Source organism: Nilaparvata lugens, chromosome 1, assembly GCF_014356525.2.
Source record: "Nilaparvata lugens isolate BPH chromosome 1, ASM1435652v1, whole genome shotgun sequence".
Lineage (NCBI taxonomy): Eukaryota > Metazoa > Arthropoda > Insecta > Hemiptera > Delphacidae > Nilaparvata > Nilaparvata lugens.
The window spans coordinates 83720400-83742220 of NC_052504.1; the positions used below are offsets into that span (position 1 = coordinate 83720400).

At 33.1% G+C, this 21821-nt stretch overlaps 1 protein-coding gene across 1 annotated transcript in view; it reads left to right on the forward strand.

Annotated features, from left to right (window-relative positions):
* Nucleotides 1–21821, forward strand: part of LOC111048433 (protein spaetzle 3) — a 67689-nt gene that overhangs the window by 30647 nt on the left and 15221 nt on the right. The window contains exon 2 of the mRNA XM_039445609.1: nucleotides 19778–19902. Within this exon, the coding sequence (XP_039301543.1) occupies nucleotides 19778–19902 (125 nt within the window). The remainder of the gene's footprint in view (nucleotides 1–19777; nucleotides 19903–21821) is intronic.

Here is a 21821-nt window from a genome sequence, read left to right on the forward strand (position 1 = left end):
GATAAACCATTATCATGTATAGGAAAAATAATTATTTAGAATATAATAATAATATGAAACAAATGAAATGACATATTATTTTGATGTTTTCCATGACCAAATAGGCCTACATATTAAACATAATAGTACACACTATAATATATAAAACAAATGAGATGACATAATATTATTTTGATGTGTTCCATGACCAAATAGGCCTACATATTAAACATAAGAGTACACACTATAATAATTTTTAAAAATGAGATGACATAATATTATTTTGATGTGTTCCATGACCAAATAGGCCTAATTTATTAAAATAAAACAACAAAAAACAGATAACTCAACTCGAAAATTAGCTGTCATAGCCATCTTAAAACAGGTGTACCATCGTCAATTTTCAAGATATTTGAAAAAATCCGGGGTCATTGGATTCACAATAAAATGGCGGATTGAATAGAGAATTCTGCGTAAAAAGGGCATATGAGCTTATACGCCCTTTTTACGTAGACCGCCTCAATTCACAATCAGTACTTATATCAAAAATATAATATATACTAAAAATAATACATAATCTTGTAAGTATGTAGTGATAAATAAGATCGATTTTTTTATGATAAAAAAATCAATCAATTCAACTGAGTGAATATCGGCAAATTCTCCTATAAAACTACTACGGTAAGCCCAATGAGTCTCAAATGTATAGATAAAAAGCCAAGTTAGTCCAAATCAAACAGACAAAAGACTGGGAATGGAAATAGTCCCTGTTATATTTTGTGATCCAGTTATGATTGCACTTGAATGTCGTGAGCGTCTTTTCGGAGTATGGCTCACACTGTGATCACGATATGCTCCATTCTGTCAATCAAAAAAGTATTTGCAAAAGAGCACCTGGGCAATCCGAAGGCCAAACTTCACAGCTATTGTGAGATTCACCTCAAACTGTCAGAAATCCTTATAAATAACATCAATACTTCCCATTAAACAAATGCTGAACGTTTAAAATGAATCTTACTAGTGAATAGACGTCATTCTTTTCATACGGGAGAAAGAATTTAGGCATCAGCTAGAAATTGCGTTGCGTCAATGACAACTACGCTAATGATTCACGCTCTAAATATGTGTGATTTCATTATATGACTTCTCAGCAATTCCAAACAAAATATATTTTGGTTTTTGAAAATTATTTCAAATAAAACGACAAACTCAATAAATTCTTCAAACAGATTTGTGAGAAATATGTTTCTAATTATCTTTCACAAAGTCATAAGCTCTCTAAAATGTCTAAATATATAGACTCATAAGTATGGATTAGAGGGGTTTTGTTCTGATTTTAACTTGAATATTATTTAAAGTTTGTAATACCCTATTGTTAGGATATACTCATAAGTATGGATTAGAGGGGTTTTTTCTGATTTTAACTTGAATATTATTTAAAGTTTGTAATACCCTATTATTAGATATTGAATTGATAACCAAATGAATCCTTAATTATTATTCAACGAAAATCCCAAATAAACGCTGTAAATCACCCCGAAGACTTCTGCTACTGCAGACATTGACAACAGGGTTAACAGCTAGATGGAAATTCGATGAGAACTACTATCCAAAAATTATTTGCCAGCCCGGGATTTTCGTTGAATAATAATTATATACTTATTAGCATTTGAATAAATGCATTCTCTATTTAATTCCATCTGAAATGAATCCTTTGCGACGCTGATTGGTATTTGACAAACTTCTCATTGAAAACGTTAAAATTTATTTCCAAATATTTTTATTCATATTGTATTGCATGTTGAGCGAGTGAAATAAAATTTATTCTATTCTATTTTTTTATTCCAGACATCTAAATAGTGCTTCTAGATTGCTAGTGCATCTATAGTGCGATATAATCAGGAAACATGAGCATAATACATTTGTCTACTCCATTCCCAATTTTGCTAATTCCATTTGTCTCGAAATCATAAATGAAGTGCAATAACAGGTTTTGTATATAAGGCCTCACAGATTTATAAAGTGGTTCAAGTTTTAGTCATTAACAGATCATATATTTCAGATCTCTCACAACAAAGGTTACTAATAAACAATAATCAAGTCTATCAAGGCCATATATTTCATTAATAATCTAGACTACCGGTAGATCCGTTATCCAGTTAAGATCAAGTACAGTGAATCAATAGTGAACCAGTGATCACAGAATGAATGCTCGTTTAATAATGAGATTAATATTATTGGCGGATCATTGAGAAGTCTGTCCATTTCAAGAGATCTGAGATTTCAAGATTCAAGAGTATCAGAGAGGTAATCATCCTATGGAGCGGAAAATCCATACTATAATACTAGTGATTTTGAAACTACTTTGATAAGCTTTATCATATCTGTGAGATCTGTCAATTCAAGCCAAAATTAATTCTCAAGAAGGAATTGTGAGAAGTACGATAACCAGAAGCCCAGTCACACTTTGTATTATTGGCTAACTTCTTCTAGCGATTCAATAGCCTACTTCAATATAATATATATAGAGTAATCCATTCTTGTCAAATAAATTATTTGGAGAACACTTCTCCAAATTCTATCAAGATAGTATTGTTCCAATAATAAGTGTATTGTACTCTGGAAATCATAATGAGAAGTTGTCAGAGATTTAACGTCTGAATGAAAAAATCAGATCTCTTCCATGGGGTTCAGGTGGGTAGGGCGTGGTTGCTAGGCTGATAAATCATTTTTATGAGCTGCTGGAAGGACAAAAGTTTGGTGAATGGCTGAATCAATGCGAACACAAAAGATCAAGTAGCCTATTCGTTGATAGTTTGTTAGCTAACTTTTTAAAGCTGGTCGCATTGAATGATAAGGAGTTCCACCAAGCATTGCCACCAAGCTGGCTTTGAAAACTAGAAAGTAAAAATACGAGTTAGATCAATAGTATTAATTAGAACATTTCATTGTATTCATAGTACGCATATTTCACAGAAGAAGAATTGCTTCCATTATTGCTTCCATAGAATTGAATTGCAACCATTACTCCTGTATAATATGATTATGATATCTGGCTCAAAATTGAATGAAAGCGATATGGAGATTCATATGAAGTTCAAAATGAACAACATTCCAGAATTTCTAAAATTCTCTATTGTCACAACCAGTCCAAAAGTAGAAAAAGATGGAAATGTTATCATTCTGAAATCTCTTTAGAGCTACGTGTTTGATAACTCTGTAAAATATGGACCAACCAGTCCAAAAGTAGAAAGAGATGGAAATGTAATCATTCTGAAATCTCTTTAGAGCTACGTGTTTGATAACTCTGTAAAATATGGACATTTTCATTCCACGATACAACGGTTTATTGGGATATCCACGTACCTTTATTATTTTGCGTGTGTGAAAAGCTTTGTTGAGCTTCTTATCGACACATTTTTCTCCATGAGCTGTTTCCATTATCATGGAGAGCCGGTAATGATCTTTAAATAATGTTTGCATGTTAAGGTGTCCTAATAAGTTTTTGTTCCAGCAAAGTTTTTGCTAAATGCTGCTTGAAAAAATACCTCCTTCGTGCTCACTAGATAAACATTTTTCCAAGAAACATGGAAATTTTTAGATACTGTGATAACAGTGCATCGAAAGTCTGAAATTATTCAGAGTTTTTTGTGAAGTTTGAACTTTAATACTTTCTGGAGAAAATATCTGAATTCTGTTTTAAGGACCTCAGTGGTTTCAAGGACCTAGGTTTCACAAACTTTCCAAATGAATATTTTGAATTGTACAAAGTTAGTTCTCTACAGTATTTTCACTTTATCTTAATATCCCTCAAGTGAGAATTGTAGAGGAGGTAATCTATTGTTAACGGAGAGAATGACTACGTCATAACTTATCACGACATGCCTTGACGTCACACTACCTCACCATGGCTGCTTGAACATGATGTGGTTCTATATTTACAAGTGATTCATTGCCCATCATTTTCATTGAAGATCGATCCGAGAGAATCATGATTGATATTCTGTGCACCAAACTCTTTCTATTACTCTTAACTGTTCGTCCAACAAAGATTTCCAATTCAGATTGGGTAGGCTACCCAATGCATAACAAAAATATTTTATACAATTGTTTTAGGCTTCAGACACTGTAGATCACAGTCATAGGTGTTGAAACATGTATGCTTTTTTTTTTAAAAAATCCGTGATATTTCTAGACGGTGTTCCATTATTATTTTAGACATTTCTATAAGAATTTAGTTAAACTAATTTGGATTATAAAATAATTGATCCCTCAATTGAGAGGTATTTGGAGTGAATGATCCTCTCTTAATATTTCCTATAAATAGTCAAAAGACAATTTCAAGTAGCCTATTGAACTGAAAAACAAAATAAAAAATCTGGTGTGGTACACTCACACAACTTTCCTTGCTCCGATCAGACTTTTGTATATGTGTATATATAATTGTTTCCAGAGTACTTTTTCCTTTGTGTAAATTGTGGAATTCGATGATTTTTCTAGTCGTCATTTTTTTAAAGTCGTCAAAACAGCTGTTCTACAGATGAAATATCTCGACTATGTGTTCTTTTTATGAACTGCGCTACCTACCTACCTCATGCACGAGAAGGAGGTTACTAAGTCCATTTCTCAAGGATGGGGTGGACCCCCCATTAGTTTCCCAGAAAGGAGACTCATGCCAGTTGATAGAGCTGATGAATAACTATACAGGGTATGAATTTAAAAAAAAAATCGGTCAAGTTATTTTTGAGAAAATCGTGAAAAACATAGTTTTTTAGTAATTATCCGCCATTTTTCTCAAGAATATTAAGGAGCTCCTGCAATTTTCCCAGAAATGAGACTCATGTCAATTGATAGGGCTTATAAATAGCTATCCATGGTATGAATTTGAAGAAAATCGTTAAAGCCGTTTTCGAGAAAACCGTGAATAACATGGTTTTTTAGTGATTATCCGCCATTTTTCACAATAATATTACGGAGCTCCTGCAATTTTCCCAGAAATGAGACTTATGTCAGTTGATAGGGCTTATGAATAGCTATCTATGGTATGAATTTAAAGAAAAACGTTAGAGCCGTTTTCGAGAAAACCGTGAAAAACATGGTTTTTCAGTCATTATCCGCCATTTTGTCCGCCATCTTGAATTGAATTTTATTGAATTTCTTGTTGTCAGATCCTCATGGTATAAGGACCTTAAGTTTAAAATTTCAAGTCAATCGGTTGATTAGGAATGGAGTTATCGTGTTCACAGACATACACACATACACACACACACACACACACATACACACACACACACACACACACACACACACACACACACACACACACACACACACACACACACACACACACACACACACACACACACACACACACACAGACCAACACCCAAAAATCATGTTTTTGGACTCAGGGGACCTTGAAACGTATAGAAAACTTGAAATTAGGGTACCTTAATTTTTTTTTGGAAAGCAATACTTTCCTTACCTATGGTAATAGGCAAGGAAAGTAAAAACATGGAAACTAATACTAACATAGAAGTTTGTGGTAATTAGAATTTAACTTGAGCTTCATGTTAACTTGTTGAATCTCTTATCTCACATCAACTTACTAAATCTTTCAATTCATATTATTACATATCGTGTTCTCCATGGTTTTCTATTTTCTACCTGCATTGGTCTCACAGTGGGCTTTTCAATGTAAAACCATTTCAATGAGCACTAAGCTTCTTCTCTATCATTAAATTCGTGTAAAAACTTAGAACACGATCACTCTCAAGCTGTTGGAATGTTTTAACATTCGCCAATATTATTGTACTCACTATTTTGCGCAATCTTGGAAAATCAACAGTTAATATAAGTTTTGATTCTAAGAGGATGCAATAACGATAATAAGTCGATCGAATCGTGAATAAGTTCACTCCAAATAACTCTCAATGAGGGATCAGTTTTATAATAAGCCAAATTAGTTGAACTTGACTCTTCAAGAAATGCTTTACTATTTTACTCAATCTTGGAAAATCAACAGTTAATATTAGTTTTAATTGTAAGAGGATGCAATAACGATAATAAGTCGATCGAATCGTAAATAAGTTCACTCCAAATAACTCTCAATTCATGGATCAGTTTTATAATAAGCCAAAGTAGTTAAACTTGACTCTTCAAGAAATGCTTTACTATTTTGCTCAATCTTGGAAAATCAACAGTTAATATAAGTTTTAATTGTAAGAGGATGCAATAACGATAATAAGTCGATCGAATCGTGAATAAGTTCATTGCCACAGAGTGAAGAGAGTCATCGTTATGAGATCCGCGTGAGTATACTGAAGGTCAACCTCACTTAATAACAGTTATCTCATCAAATAATATTATGATTTGATTGTCCATCAGACATTTGTCATGTATGTTAATGTATCACATTCCAAATGTTATTATGATCAATCCTATGTTATACATTTGATATTCCAAACAGGTGATCCAATAAGAGAAAGGTTAAGAAAGGACGTGCTTCGACTGTCAACTCTTTGAGAAATACCAGATTCAATCTAAAGCCAACCAGTTCCGCGAAATTTCGTGCACCGGCACCAAGAATAAAAATTCAATGCCAAAACATAGGTGTTATGCAATTTTTAAACTTCAATTTTGTAGCTTGCTGTAGGACATTTTATCTTCCGTAATAGTATGACAGCACATACAAGTGAGCTTTGTTCCACTAGTACATTATTTTTATTTTTAGATATAATCGGGCACTTTACCATCATACTTACATCATTATGTTATGTGACTAACTTCATCACATCAAGTGATTTGAAGTTTCACAGCTTTGAACTGTGATCATCAATTTCCAAATCAAGAATCCTCACTCAGAAGCAAGCACGTTTTACATAGTGCAAAATATCCTTACAATACGGAGGCTCAAATGGTGTAATGTTTGTGAGTCAAATACACCAAATGTGTTTCACTGATAGTATAACACGTTTTGGATCTCTCAAGAGGATTGGGAAGGCTAGCAAAAAGGTGCCTAACCGTGGTTAAGCAAGTGGATTCATTTCATTATTCATTTATGATGATTTGTTATACATTTGCTGGAGTAAGCTGGGAAATATTGTTGGAATTCCTCAGCTGAAATTTCAAATCAAGCTTTGTTACTAAAATATAAAAATAATTAAGTACAGGAAATGAGTATCAAAGATCAATATGCAGTAATTGTTTCACATTACATCCACTTATTTCTATGATGGCTTTTTATTGTACTGAGTTACATCTTACTTGGATATACATTATAGGCCTACTACTGTATTACTTATTCTATTGAAATGTCACTTCACAATAGATAAGCCTATATTGTATTACTGAAGTAATATGACCTCGCTTTTCACCTAGATGAAAAACAAATTGTAGTACAAGTAGCATTGTATTGAATAAATTACACAGTATTTATTATAGCAAGACTTGAGCAAGTGAAGGATCTGACACCGCCCTGGCAATCCAATAGCCAAGTCACATTTTTCTATGTGACAACTTGGTTCATAACATTTGAATATTGGACATAAGTTTAAGGTCACATATCCTTGTGATTTGAGAACAATTCTTTATCCACACGATAAGCCTGCTCATTCAGTCTTCAACCTTGAACAAGTGCTTACAGGAATAAAAGGTTAGATCTGACAAGCTTTCGAGCAAAAAGTTCACAATCTAGATTATTTATTATTGTCTACTAGCTTTTTGATAGGATACTTCTCTCATACATTTTATTCTTATTGTTTTTGGATTCTCGCATTCTGGAGGAAATATCAGCTCTTAAGTGTAGTCTACCATCCAATGTTGAGTTTTTAGTGGCAGAGATGGAATAAAATGTTCCATGAGCTGTTAGTTACATAGCTAATGAATGAAGCTATCACATTATAGAACTAGCTCTCAACACACAGGGAAAAGCTACAGATTTCACAAAGATGCGTTTTCGATCGATGACATTCATAATGTTGAAAATGAATAAAATGAATTTCATATAGATTTGAAGACGTCTATAGGCTTGATGGCGAAGATAATAAGAAAAAGAGATCTTGATAGATTATATTGAAAGAATTTTATTCTTAACGAAACAAAATTAAGAGCAACACTGTATTGCCTGAAGCAATCGGTCTTTTGAACTACAGTTCCTTCCTCCATCAGTACTTTCAGAATCTGTAAGTAAAAGACGATCAACTCTTCCTAGGAATGGAAATCCCCCACCCCAACCCTCTTAATTACCTCTCAAAGTCTCCCCATAAATCATTCTTCTAGATTTAGAAGACTGACCATTCTTCTAGATTTAGAAGAATGATCATTCTCAATTTTATTGTTTTAAGATGAGTTTTGAATTGAGCCTACGTTAAATTCATGTCTTGACTTACGAACAATATCAAAGTTTTATTTTCTTTTCATAATCTCCTTAGTCCAGTCAAGGAAAGGTTATAGAGGAAAAATTTTGGAAGACAATTTTTGACCCCGCAGTTCTGTTTAGGGTGGTAAGAAGGTAAACATATCAAAAGTCCCCATCCCTACCCCCTGTGCTAAAGGGGTCGTGGTGGTTTGAAGGTACTATTTTTGGTTTCTTGCATAAACCTCAAAAACTATCTATCCTAAGAACTTGACTGTCATATATCAAATTGAAGCTCACATAATTTCCTATAATATTCATTGAATAACTTTTTTTATATCTCCTCTAGTTTTCGAGATATCAGCTCTTGAAGGTGTGACATTTTTGAAGAAAAAAACAAGTTTGCCACCATTTTTTTAATATTTTTGCTCTTATAACTTTTTGAATATCGATGAGAAAAATCCATGTTGATTATGATAATAAGAGGAGGAGATATAAAAAAAGTTATAAAATGAATATTGTAGGAAATTATGTGAGCTTCAATTTGTTATATGACAGTCAAGTTCTGAGGATAGATAGTTTTTGAGGTATATGCGAGAATCCAAAAAATAGTACCTGTAAACCACCCCCACCCCTTTAGCTCAGGGGGTAGGGATGGGGACTTTTGATATGTTTACCTTCTTACCACCCTAAACAGAACTGCGGGGTCAAAAATTGTCTTCCCAACATTTCCCTCTATACCCTTTTTTGAGCATTCATTGCCTGGACCACCTGTATAGTTTTCAAAACATTTGCTATGAATCCTTCAATTTTGAATGGTGCCATGTACCATCTGGAAACTGCAACGAAATTCATTGCTATGAGACAGAATAGTTGGCAAAAGAATGAGAAGCTGTTACTTGTATTTGAAGCTTGTTAGCATCTATTCTACTTTGAGTAGCATGAGTTACGCCGTACGAATTCAGAACGCAAATAGCACTACACCAAAGTACTGCAGTCAGGTAGCTTGCTAGAGATTGACTAGCCTCATCTTGCCTTTTCCTTTTCGTTCGTCTTTCCCTCTTTTCGTGTAAAAGACATTTCGTTGTTAGAAGTTAACTTTTCTCGAATAGACTTGATAAATTTTCGTAACAGAACTGCAATAGAGAACTAGCTTTGTTTCTTTTTTTAATAACTCATATCAATTATCGGTACAATTTTGGGCTATAATGCCTGTTGTTCCCATACCTGTATGTATTTTTTTTGTAAATAAATAAATAATCGACCAATAATAATTCAATAGACACTATAAAATTTATTCATCAGATATAAAATAGTATCAACAGAGTTTATTTATGATTTATTCATTTATTCATCATCATTATGGGGGAAAAATGACAGTGTCTCAAGAGAGTTATTACCAGCGACCACATAATACAAAAATATTAATATGTAAAATGTTAAATGCAATATTTATGCAAATATAATATATATAATGCAAATAATGCATATAATGCAATAATATAATGCAAATGTTAAAACTTATATTATATGTGGTCGCTGGCTATTACGTTTATTCATCATAATTATGGGGGATAAAATGACAGAGTTCACTACTACTTTCGTTTCGATTACTTTACTGGTCCACATTTCTTGATCTCCTATGGATCATTTTTCATTAATATAAGATGGTAATAGCATTTTATAGTTTTATATAATACGGATTGATCTCCACTCAATTTCTCCTACGGGATATATTTCATTCTTCTCCAGACAGATTTTCATGATAAAACTCAGTAATGGACATCAGTCCCATTTCCAAGACTTGAATGTTGTGTTCATAGCAAATAATTTTATAATTCGTCACCAAAAGAATAAAATCCTATTGAGTCCAAAAATGGTCATCAATTATGAATAAAATTGATGGCAATATTATCATCTAAACATGAGGTTAGAATTTGAATTTTTCAATTGAATAATAATTCAATTATTTAATTTATAAAAAAATATCGTGGACCGAGCTTCGCTCTGGAGTACAGAAGCATAAAAAATGTATTACACGAGAGAAGAAATTATAATAACATTCATAGTGCATACAGAAATGTTCTATCTTATCACAGTAAATTGAGATTAATTCCCAGAGGAATGTAAAAATTTCCCTCACAAGGCCCGGTTGCACAAAAGCCGGTTGAATTTTAATCCTAATTAATTTCACGTGAACCAAATCAGAGAAGACCATTTCAAAAAGATGGATCTACTGGAATTAATCAGGATTGAAAATAACCCGGCTTTTTTGCAACCGGCACTCAGTACATGATTGAATGATTACAAAAGTTCAACAGCTGAGTCATAATTTTGACACTGTCCCACACACATGAACTCGCTCACTCACTTCCATCATCAAAAGACGACGAAATAATTATTATCAGCTGTTTTTCCAAGGATGGTTAATAATAATTACTATCCTCTTAATGTCCTTCAGCGAATTTTCCCAGGGATGAGACCTAGTGCAATCGATTTTTTATATTATAAGCCTACTATGTTCTGAATTTCGTGAGAATCGTTAGAGCCGTTTTCGAGATCCGATGAAATACAAACATATAAACATCTAAACAGAAATTGTTCGTTTAATAGTATAGGATACATTTTCAGGTATATTCAAAAGTAAACAAAATCTTGCATTTCTTATTCATGAATCACAATGGGATTTTTCTGTCGACAGAGTGATTTTTGATGGTGATAAAGAAAAGTAATAAAACATTTAACTCGACAAGAGTGAAAATTCTCTCAAAATGTGTATTTTGCATTCTGTAATTTTAAAGGGAATGTCTTCCCTTTTTTACTGACATCAATAACTGGACTGGTAATTGATTAGTAATCTTAATTTGTAATATTTTTGACTGGGTCGCGTGTTTCGCCCTTACAAAGTGACAAAGCCCATTGCATAATATCATGTACTTATTGGTCAATAAAGATTCTTATTCTTTTTTGAATGTCTTCCCTTTTTTGGATTTTGAATGGGATGTCTCCACTCCGTGTGGAAGCAATTTGAAAATAGTCATTATTGGTAAATAATTGATATTGAAAACTATCTGAATTAGAGTTCAATCGAGTAATTTCAAAACAATTATCCAAACAAGAAATGGTAAGTTATAATCAGTTAGCAAAATAGATAAGCAGCAAACAAAACGATAAGATGAACATGAGACCGAACCTTCATTTTTAAGACAACCATTTCCTATCACTTCACTTCAAACAAATTATTGTTTTAAAAAATTCAAAACTCATATCATTCTAAGAAAAGGACAGACTTGCAGGATGTATTTCCTGACGTGAACGTGACGTCCTGTCCCTGTCTTGATATGATTGATTGTCGAAGATTGTCATTTTTACCAGACCTTTCAAATATGAGATTTCTAATAAGAGGAGTTATTGAAACAACGTATTTTATTGAAAGTGAATATGTTTTATTGAAAGAATTTTTTGAATAGCATCATACCTCAGATGCTCAGCTCATGGCGTTTGATGTTACAATTCAAGAACAAGGCGGAGTGGAATTATTTAGGATACAAGAACAACCCATGGATAGACAGGTAAGGATATGAAAGGAGAGGCCCTTGAAGTGGAAGATAGACAGAACGGTCTAATACGAAAGTTTTCAAGTTGAATCCATCAGCAACTAAGTGAGTTGATTTATCAAAAATTGAATAGCAAATCCTCAATTCATTGCCGTTCCAAAGGATACAGCAGAATGGCTGTTAGAGAGGGTTTGTGTGTATGAAGTTTTATTGTCTCAGCTGTCAGAACGCCGGAAACTGCCAAAATGAGATATGGTGACAGGGAACGTGGTGAAAATGAGTAGTGGTGAACTGGAAATAAATTGGTAAGATTATTTTAAAGGATTGATTGAAGGAAGTATAAACCTCATGGCAGATTATCTTGTGATCCTGAAGAAGAACCGATTCTGAGCTAGGTAAATAGAAAAGAGAAGAAAGAGAAGTCATTTTCAACATGTTAAGGGTTTTGCACAAAGGTCTGACCACGTTTCTCCGACATCTGGTTGACCGAGCGAAGTGAGGTCTAAGATTCAAGTCGACGGTTTGGCATTTCTCTTAATGTTTAAATGTTTATAAGTTGATGTTACGCATTTACGGCGAAACGCGGTAATAGATTTTCATGAAATTTGACAGGTATGTTCCTTTTTAAATTGTGCGTCGACGTATATACAAGGGTTTTGGAAATTTCGCATTTCAAGGATAATATAGAAGGAAAAAGGAGCCTCCTTCATACGCCAATATTAGAGGAAAAATTGGACTATAGAGTTATTCATCATAAATCAGCTGTCTAGTGGACTATAATACTTTTTTTTCAAAAACATCGAATATCTTGAAAATGTATCTTTCCATCAACGTTGTAGACAGTTGCAGCCAAACCTGATAACAGCGCTCACACTCACATTCCGGGACGACACGTCACGGTACGATAGGACAGAAAACACTATGTTTGTTTAGGATTTTTTATAGACATCTTAAATTGATAAATTATTTATTAGTTCTTGAGAAAACATAGCAACAGGTCAATGTAACTTATTGAGCGCGAGGTCTACTGTTCACAGAACTACTAGTTTAAGAGAGAGAGCTCTAAGAACTCCAAATAAGAGTAGAAACTTCAAGTTCTTCAAGAAGAAAACTATTCTTTTTTCTCCACATGAAAGGACAGGCCCTTCTTATTTTTACACTTTTCATTATTATTTGAATATGAATAATGGTTTTCTAATATTTTGAAAATAATAATTAATTTGAGAAGGGATCTCTTGAGAATGACTCAAATTAACTATTAACTAATAGAAACTAGTCGAGTTCATTAATTTATTTATTCATTGGATAAACAATTACAATATCGGAATGAAAAATCATGTTTTTGGACTCGGGGGACCTTGAAACGTATAGAAAACTTGAAATTAGGCTACCTTAATTTTTTTAATAATAATAATTTCTCTGATTGTCAATGAATTGCAACCTGAGGAGTTTATTGACAAAACATATACATAGTTGTTATACATACAAAATTGCTAATACTAAACTTAGTTCTATATTATAATACCCCACTATAATAATATGTGTCAAGGTGATCATAATATTGTTTTCTAAAACATGTATAAAAAATGTAATTAGTAAATTAAGTTATAAATGTTTGTTAGTTATTAAAGGTAGAATGAAAAGAAGACAGTAGTTCATTCTATATCCTATTTACAATGAGCTCCTCGGTCTGGTAAATGTCAGTATCATATAACCAATTCCGTACTGCTCTTTCAAATCTATTTATATTTATTTCGTCCTTTGCGATCTGCGGGATTTTATTGTAAATTCTAGGACCTAAATATTGTACAGATCTCTGACCAAAAGCTGTGTTCATTCTAGGAACGAGAAGAAAATTGAGATTTCTAATTCTGGTTTTGTGGCTATGGAAAATTGAATCGGTAAAATTTGTATTCTTCTTAATATAAATTACTAAAACTAATACATATAACTGCCTGACGCTGAGAACTCTACTTTCGGTGAACAATTCACTAGTTGGGAAACGGTTGTTTCTGTTTGTCATAACCTTAAGAATACGTTTCTGAGCTTTAAAAATTGAATCTATTGAGTTGTAATTTGCTGCACCCCAAACCAACAGTCCATTTTGGAAAGCAATACCTTCCATACCTATGGTGATAGGGCAAGGAAAGTAAAAACAGGCGCTGGCCCAAAACTTCTTCTGTTCCCAAATTAAATTTTGTCCAATAAAACGTTCAAAGTAGGGTTAAGTTCAGATGCCAATTATTAGAAATATCATATGAGTGTTCAATTCAAAAATATCACAGAGGTACTAGTTATTTTCTGTAATCAAACTAATCAAAAAGACCCAGTTTTGTAAATAATTTGAAGATTCTATTCTTTGTAACTACAGAAAAATTGAACAGAGAAGGGGCACGGAGTTGATATATTAGTGAATGCATAGACTTCAATAGAGAACGAGTACAGTGTCTTTTTTCCAATTTTGTCCAATAAAACGTTCAAAGTAGGGTTAAGTTCAGATGCAAATTATTAAAAATATCAAATGAGTGTTCAATTCAAAAATATCACATAGACCATCATAAAGACCCAGTTATGTACATATTATTTAATTTGAAGATTCGATTCTTTCTAACTACAGAAAAATTGAACAGAGAAGGGGCACGAAGTTGATATATTAGTGAATGCATAGACTTCAATAGAGAACGAGTACAGTGACTGCACTAATATAGTTGTTGTCTATGATTTGGCTAGTCCCCCCCCCCACTCCAGCACTGTGTGAAACAGTGTGGTAGTTTTATTGTGTGGAAGCCGGGAAGTGGCGAGGCTTGCAGCGGTGAAGATGAGCGACCAATGTCCGTCCATTCACTCAGTTTAGTACTCACTACTCGCTACTCAGTATTCAAGAAGCCTTACCCGGTGCAACATGACACATAGGATTAACACATTGGTGGGTAATGCTGTGCTAATTGTTTTTTCTTTAACAATCGCATATAACGAAGAATAGATTTTTGAAACATCATTATATTCTCAAAATTAACATTTTTCACGTTAGCTGGTATCAAAATTGTATGAAACTATTAATTCAAATAATATTGTTATCAAATTCTCAAAATCTACAAGATTGTATGAAAAAATTACTCAAATAAGTGCACTGGAGAGCTGATATTATTATTAAATAATGAGGCAAATTAATGATGAGTTATTTCAAGTGCTTTATAATGTTAGTTTCAAGTGCAAGTGTTTGTTTTTGCTATGCATCTTGACTGTGTAATTTGCAGTTCAACTATGTGCGAAGGCTTACTATGTTCTTTTTCTTCAATTTTTAATTAGGGTTAATTTGAAATGATTGATGCCTGAAGCTTGATGAAGCTTCAAGTACTGTTAAATTATTGTATTTTCGATTTTATCCTCCTGAGAAGTAGCTGGTTATCTCGCCAAAAACTTTTTCTATAGAAGCTATGAGCTGATTTCAGGAGGAAAATCAAGAGAGAATTAATACTGTGGTGGAAATCGAATCTCTCAATTGAACTGTTAAATTGGTTTTGGAATTCTTACAACTGACAAGTACTGGAACTCTATTACTATTATTTAATAACAATTGATAAAATAATTATGTGTAGTAAAGTTGAGCATTCCTAACAATTGTATCTTATGAGAACTATTTTTTCTACAAGTTTTCAACTTTCAATTCGAGTGTGTTTCCAGTCAACAGAGTGACGTTTATAAGAATTCACCTTTCAAACCTTTGTGCAGTTTTATTCTTCTTCCAACTATGTATCGACATGATTCATTGTTATTTGAATTGAAACTTTCAATGATTCTGATCTATACCACTCCTGATGGTTTCTTGAGAAAAATGAAGAATTTCTTAATAAAAGAGTACTTCTATGATGTGAATGGATATTTCAATAATTGTCATTTTGACTTGAATTGTATGTGATAATAGTTATTTTTGATATTGGTATTGTATTGTAATATCGTTTGTGATTGTTGATTATTGATGATGACTGAATTATTTTATTGCATTTTGACGTGGCTGATACAAATAGTAAAGGGTTTGTCTGTGGCAATGGATACAATTTGAATGTGATGACTGAATCTTTACCTTCTAGGAGAAGAATGATCTGTGATTTAAAAAACTAAATTGCAATTAGAAATAAACTTGAATGAATGCTTCAATCTTTGTTTTTGGAGCCAATTCAAATAATCAGGAAATCTTTTATCGAAAATCAAATTTGTCTTTTGCTTTCACCAAGCTCTGACCTTGTCAGTGGTGTGCAGTTATGTGTTATGAATGTACAAATCCGATCCATTAGTTGCGTCATGCCTTTATTTCGAAGCTGTCATTATCAAATATCTTTCATCCTTCTTACTTCCTCCTTGTACAATTTCTAATAAAAATGTTTCCTCCAAGGAAATTCTTGTAAGTTTCATAGAAACAAGAAGATTCCTAACAATTGAATCTTATGACGACTATTTTTTCTACAAGTTTTCAACTTTCAATTCGAGTGAGTTTGAAACCACTCAAATTGATTTGAAACTCACCTCTGAGATCTAACGATGGATATCATCATGAAAATATCTCCCTCTTCCATTAGCAGTGCCAAAAAGCCGGGGCCATCAGCTGTGCTTCATTGAAGCCGAAAAGAATACAGAAATTCTCATATTGAAATAGATTAATTCTTTTTCACGCTTCCGTGTTCAAATCTACTAAAGAATTTATTAACGTACCTATAAAAATGACAGTATTCTCTGGTTAATTTGATTATTGGAAATAAAGTTTTGCCCCACAGAAATTTAATAATCGCATATTATCCTATTATATTAAACTAGCAATTTCTGTATATATTTATATATATGGTTGGTTATTTATATGGTTGGTTATATATTTATATCCAACGGATCTCGAAAACGGCTCTAACGATTTTCACGAAATTTGGAACATAGTAGGTTTATGATATAAAAATTCGATTGCACTAGGTCTCATCCCTGGGAAAACTCGCTGAAGGACATGAAAAGGATAATAATTATTCATACTTGAAAAAACATATTATAATTTCGTAGTCTATCGATAACAGAAGATGCGTGTGCCTGTGTGGGAGAGAGACAAAATTATGTTCAGCTGTGTAATCAATCAGCTTATCTCACGAGAAATATTATCTAGAAATTTTAATCAACTTGATAAAAATAATCTGATTTGTTGACATGACATGATATATCATTCTAAATTAGAGTATATCATAATTTTCAAAGTTAATCATTATTTCACAGTTTTAAGTGATTAGTGAGTGTTATTTTGTTAATAAATTTGGTTTGTAAACAATCTATATTAGAGCTTTTCTGTTTTCAAATGTTTGGACTGGAAATTGGACCTGAATTCAAGTGTATGGAACATAAATCACTTTTAGGACTATTTACAGTGTATAAATCAAAATTCGGGAGAGAAACAGTTTTGGGCTGTGCCTGTTAGTCCTTCCCCAATCATTTTTAAAGAATTGTGTTATGTTTATCAATAAATATAAATAACGAGTGAAGCTCGGTGCCTCGATATTTATTTCCAATGAGTTATAAATATAAAAAATTAGAGATTTGTTTGTAGAGTTTTTGAAGTTAATAGACATCGACCCAAAATTATAAATACTCTTTTGAAGTTCGATCACATTAAACTCCATAGCTCCATTTAATCTTCGTGTTTTGTTTCTGGAAATATAGCAAACTAATGTTACAAAACTCATGCAAATGGATGAACGGAAACGGAACGTAAACTTCAAGGTCAGAAAACACACTTCGAAATAACAATAATTTTGTAATTATTTCGCCTAGTGAGCGGTAATAATTAAAAATTTCCTCCATGATCGTTTGTATACAAACGAGAATATTCAGCTTCTAAATCAAAATGGCATATAAGTCTTTACGATTGGCTCATTCTTCTATCCTCATTAAATTTTATTATTTCGAGCGTTGAAGAAATAGAAATATTCTTTTTCTAACATTGAATTGAATGATCAATTAATTATTCTACCTTCTGTATTTCGGAAGCCTCCTCTTCACTTAATTTTTGATTGATCAAAAATTACTAGTTGTTCAAAGAAAGAAATTTATCGAATAATCGTTGCTTTACTAACATCTTCTACAACCTTGATTAGAAGCTGGAAACAGTTCACGGTATCATTAGCGTAATTATTGTGCAAATACGCGAAGTTATCAATTCGAACATTTTCTCACCAAACAAGCGTTAGTTGACGAAACAGAGCTAGTTTCCTGGAAATGGTGTTTAAAAGATGATCATTAAAAGAATTGATGAAAATCCCACTTGTGAGGCTCATTGTGTAACTCACTGCGTAGATTATGGAATGCTTAGAAAATTATTATAAAACTATAGTATTCAAACACAGTAAAAACATGTGCCCTGATCAAATCAATCCACTCGAACAAGTGATGAGGTGATTCCCATGTAATAATACTCTTGTCTTTGTTACTTTCCTTGCCCTATTACCATAGGTAAGGAAAGTATTGCTTTCCGAAAAAAATTAAGGTACCCCAATTTCTAAATTTCTATACATTTCAAGGTCCCCTGAGTCCAAAATAGTGGTTTTTGGGTATTGGTCTGTATGTGTGTGTGTGTGTATGAGTGTATGTGCGTCTGTGTACACGATATCTCATCTCCCAATTAACGGAATGACTTGACATTTGTAACTTAAGATCCTTACACAATGAGGATCCGACACGAAATATTTCGATCAAATGCAATTCAAATGGCGGCTGAAATGGCGAAAATATTGTCAAAAACAGGGTTTTTTCGCGATTTATTCGAAAATGGCTCCAACGATTTTGATCAAATTCATACCTAAAATATTCATTGATAAGCTATATAAACTGCTACAAGTCCCATATCTGTAAAAATTTCAGCAGCTCCGTCCTATCTAAGCAAAGTTTGATTTTAGATTCTCAATTATCAGGCTTCAGATACAATTTAAACGAAAAATTTTGAGTGGAAAAGATTGAGCATGAAAATCACTTCAATTAATGTCAAGTAACATTTTCACCTAAAATTGAAAATAAGCTTGAAATTTGAGAAAATTTGATTATTCAATTGCAAACTGTTGGCAACTTATATTAGGATTTTACGGTGAATCACCGCCTTCCTTCTTTTAGTCGGATTTTCCATGTTTGTCGGTCATTCCACTCCCCATCTGTGAGATTTCTAGCCTCCATGGCGTCGTCCACCTCGTCCCGCCAAGATCGCCTTGGCCTCCCTCGCTTCCGTCTACCCAATGGGCTCCAATCCGTCACAATTCCGATCCACTTACTTGCACTAGCCCTTCTCGCGTGCCCATACCATACCAGTCTCTTGTCCTCAATGAACTTCATTATATCCGATTGAACTTTCATTCTGTTCCTAATCTCTTCATTCCGTACTCTATCCAACCTGGTGACCCCGCAACACCTTCTCCAATACTCCATTTCCACAGCCAGAATCTTACCCCTACTTCGCTTGTTCGTCACCCATACTTCTGCACCATATATGTTATTATGCTTCTGACTATTGTATGGAATATCATCTGTTTGGTCTTTCTGTGGATACTCTTACTCCAGATTATGGGATGCAGTTGTCTTATACAACTTCTAGTTTGCCCTAGCAGTACCTACTATTACTTAAGTAATAGTAGGTATTGGCCCTAGCCTTCTCAAGTTGGCAACTTGATTCTATTAAATCTTTCACTATGAACAGATAACAGATCTCGTGTGTATCCAGCGTTATTGTACTGTCACCAGCTGGCTCAGATCTTTGAATAGTAGAAAGTTGTGTGAGTGAGCCACACCAGATTTTTGTGTTTTGTGAAGGATAATTATCAATTTATTGTTCACTAATTCATAGCCTAATTTGAATTATTTTCTTTTTCAGATTTGGTGGACCGCGCTGTCCCTAGCCTTGGGTCTTGAGATTCGTGGGGACGTAATAAGGGGTGTACCCTGCATAAAACGCTTTCACCAGCTATTTTGTCCGACAGCTGGCAACAGTTACCCCATGTGAGTTCAATAATAGTTATTTGTGCAACTAGTGCGCAAAGTGACAGTTTGCTGCACCGAAAGAAACGTTTACGCACGAGCCGTAGGCGAGGGCAGAATGGTTTCATGAGTGCAGCAGAGGAACTTTGCGCACGTATTTCATATTAAATTTTTCCTACAGTTACTATTGGATATGAGAAGTGGTTGATTATGGGTAAAATGATGGCTGAAATCCATCAAATGTTTGTCTGTATAATTTTGTTATTAATAACAACTTTAATTAATTTTAAACTTGATAATCCAATTGAAAAAAAATTATCGATAATTTATTCAAATTAAAAATTTAATTATTCCAATTTATTTAAAAATTTGAATAATTTTGAGTAAATCTTAATTTCTAAATAATTTTTCAACCAATCAATTTATGAATGAGGAAAATATTATTTGAAATAACTTAATGAATAATTAATAATATTCAAAATGTATATTTTAATGAGTTCCCATTTTTATTTATTTGAAAATCAGAAAAAATATAGATAGAACAAATTTGCATTCAAAATATATGCCAACAATGTTGACAATGTTGTCACTGATTGGGATGGCTGCAAGATAATACGCAAAGTATTAAGAGTACGCAAAGTAATACTTTGCGCACTAGAGCGGAAAAGTGATTCTTTGCGGCCTGCAATCAGTGCAGGAATGGTCACTTTTCAAGGTAACTGTAGGAAATCTATTTGGTAGTGGGATTTATTTCTATTGTCGTAATTACTCATTAGTATAGAATGAAGTCAACTACAGGAAAAATCCTTCTTAAAAGTAATTATTGTATTCACTTCTTCTCATGACTGAAAATTTGTGAAAAATACTCAACTTCTAGCTACAATTTTTCCGAAAAAATTTTCACTAGCTTTTATTCACTTCCACTAGGTGATGCTTATTAGTTTTTATTCATTTGTAAACACAGCTTTTTGTAGTAGTACTGCTAGAATACATGACTATTCTAGGTACCTTGTAGCTTACTACTCTTTCCACTTGTGATAAGATGAGATGGGATAAGACAATACCTACTACTACATCGTAGGTAATAGTAGGTATTGGATAAGATATGGGGGCAAGCATGCGCATAGTGGAATTCGAACCTCTCTCTTTTTAAAGGAGTTTATGAAAGATGTTTGCAAATTTATCACATTCTTCACATTGGTTATAATGTATCCTTATAGACGCATACATGTACACTCAGGGTCAGGGCTCATAGAGAATTATTCATTCAACATTTCATACTGCCAAGTATTCTCCATGATTTTCTTCGATGACTTAAATAACAGTTCGATTGTAGGTACAGTATTAATTTTTGATCAAACTATTGATTTCCTGTGGTGATACTCACGATTTAACTATAATCCATAATACTATAATATATTGATATTATCAACATTGTTTGAATAAAGGTACTCTCAAGGTAGTTGTTTTCAGTTGTATTTAGGAACAGTAACTTGATGTCTATTTTTATAATCATTGACTTCCATTGATGTTTGAATTAAGGTTGGTGCTCTCATTGTAATAATATTGAATGAGTCAAGATTTATTTTGATTGTAGAGACAGTCGCTTTCACTTTGGTTGATTACATGGTGAGCCTTGCCGGGAGCAACTAATCACTCAATAATGCACTATTGTAAAATATCGTATGTCATACATTATTGTTCAAATACAGACTGTTCACCGGTAGTCCAATCTCTTAGCTAAACAGTGACTAATCAAACCGGCCACTAATGATCTTAGGTTGCTTACTCCATCATAATCCATGCTCAATGAATTAGTTTTAGTCATCAATAGAGTATAAGCTGTCTTAATTTGGAAACTCATAATAAAAAGTAGAGTAAACAGTGGATTTAGATGGATTAGCCTAATTTCATCCTCGGACTCTAGAAACAGCTCCAGT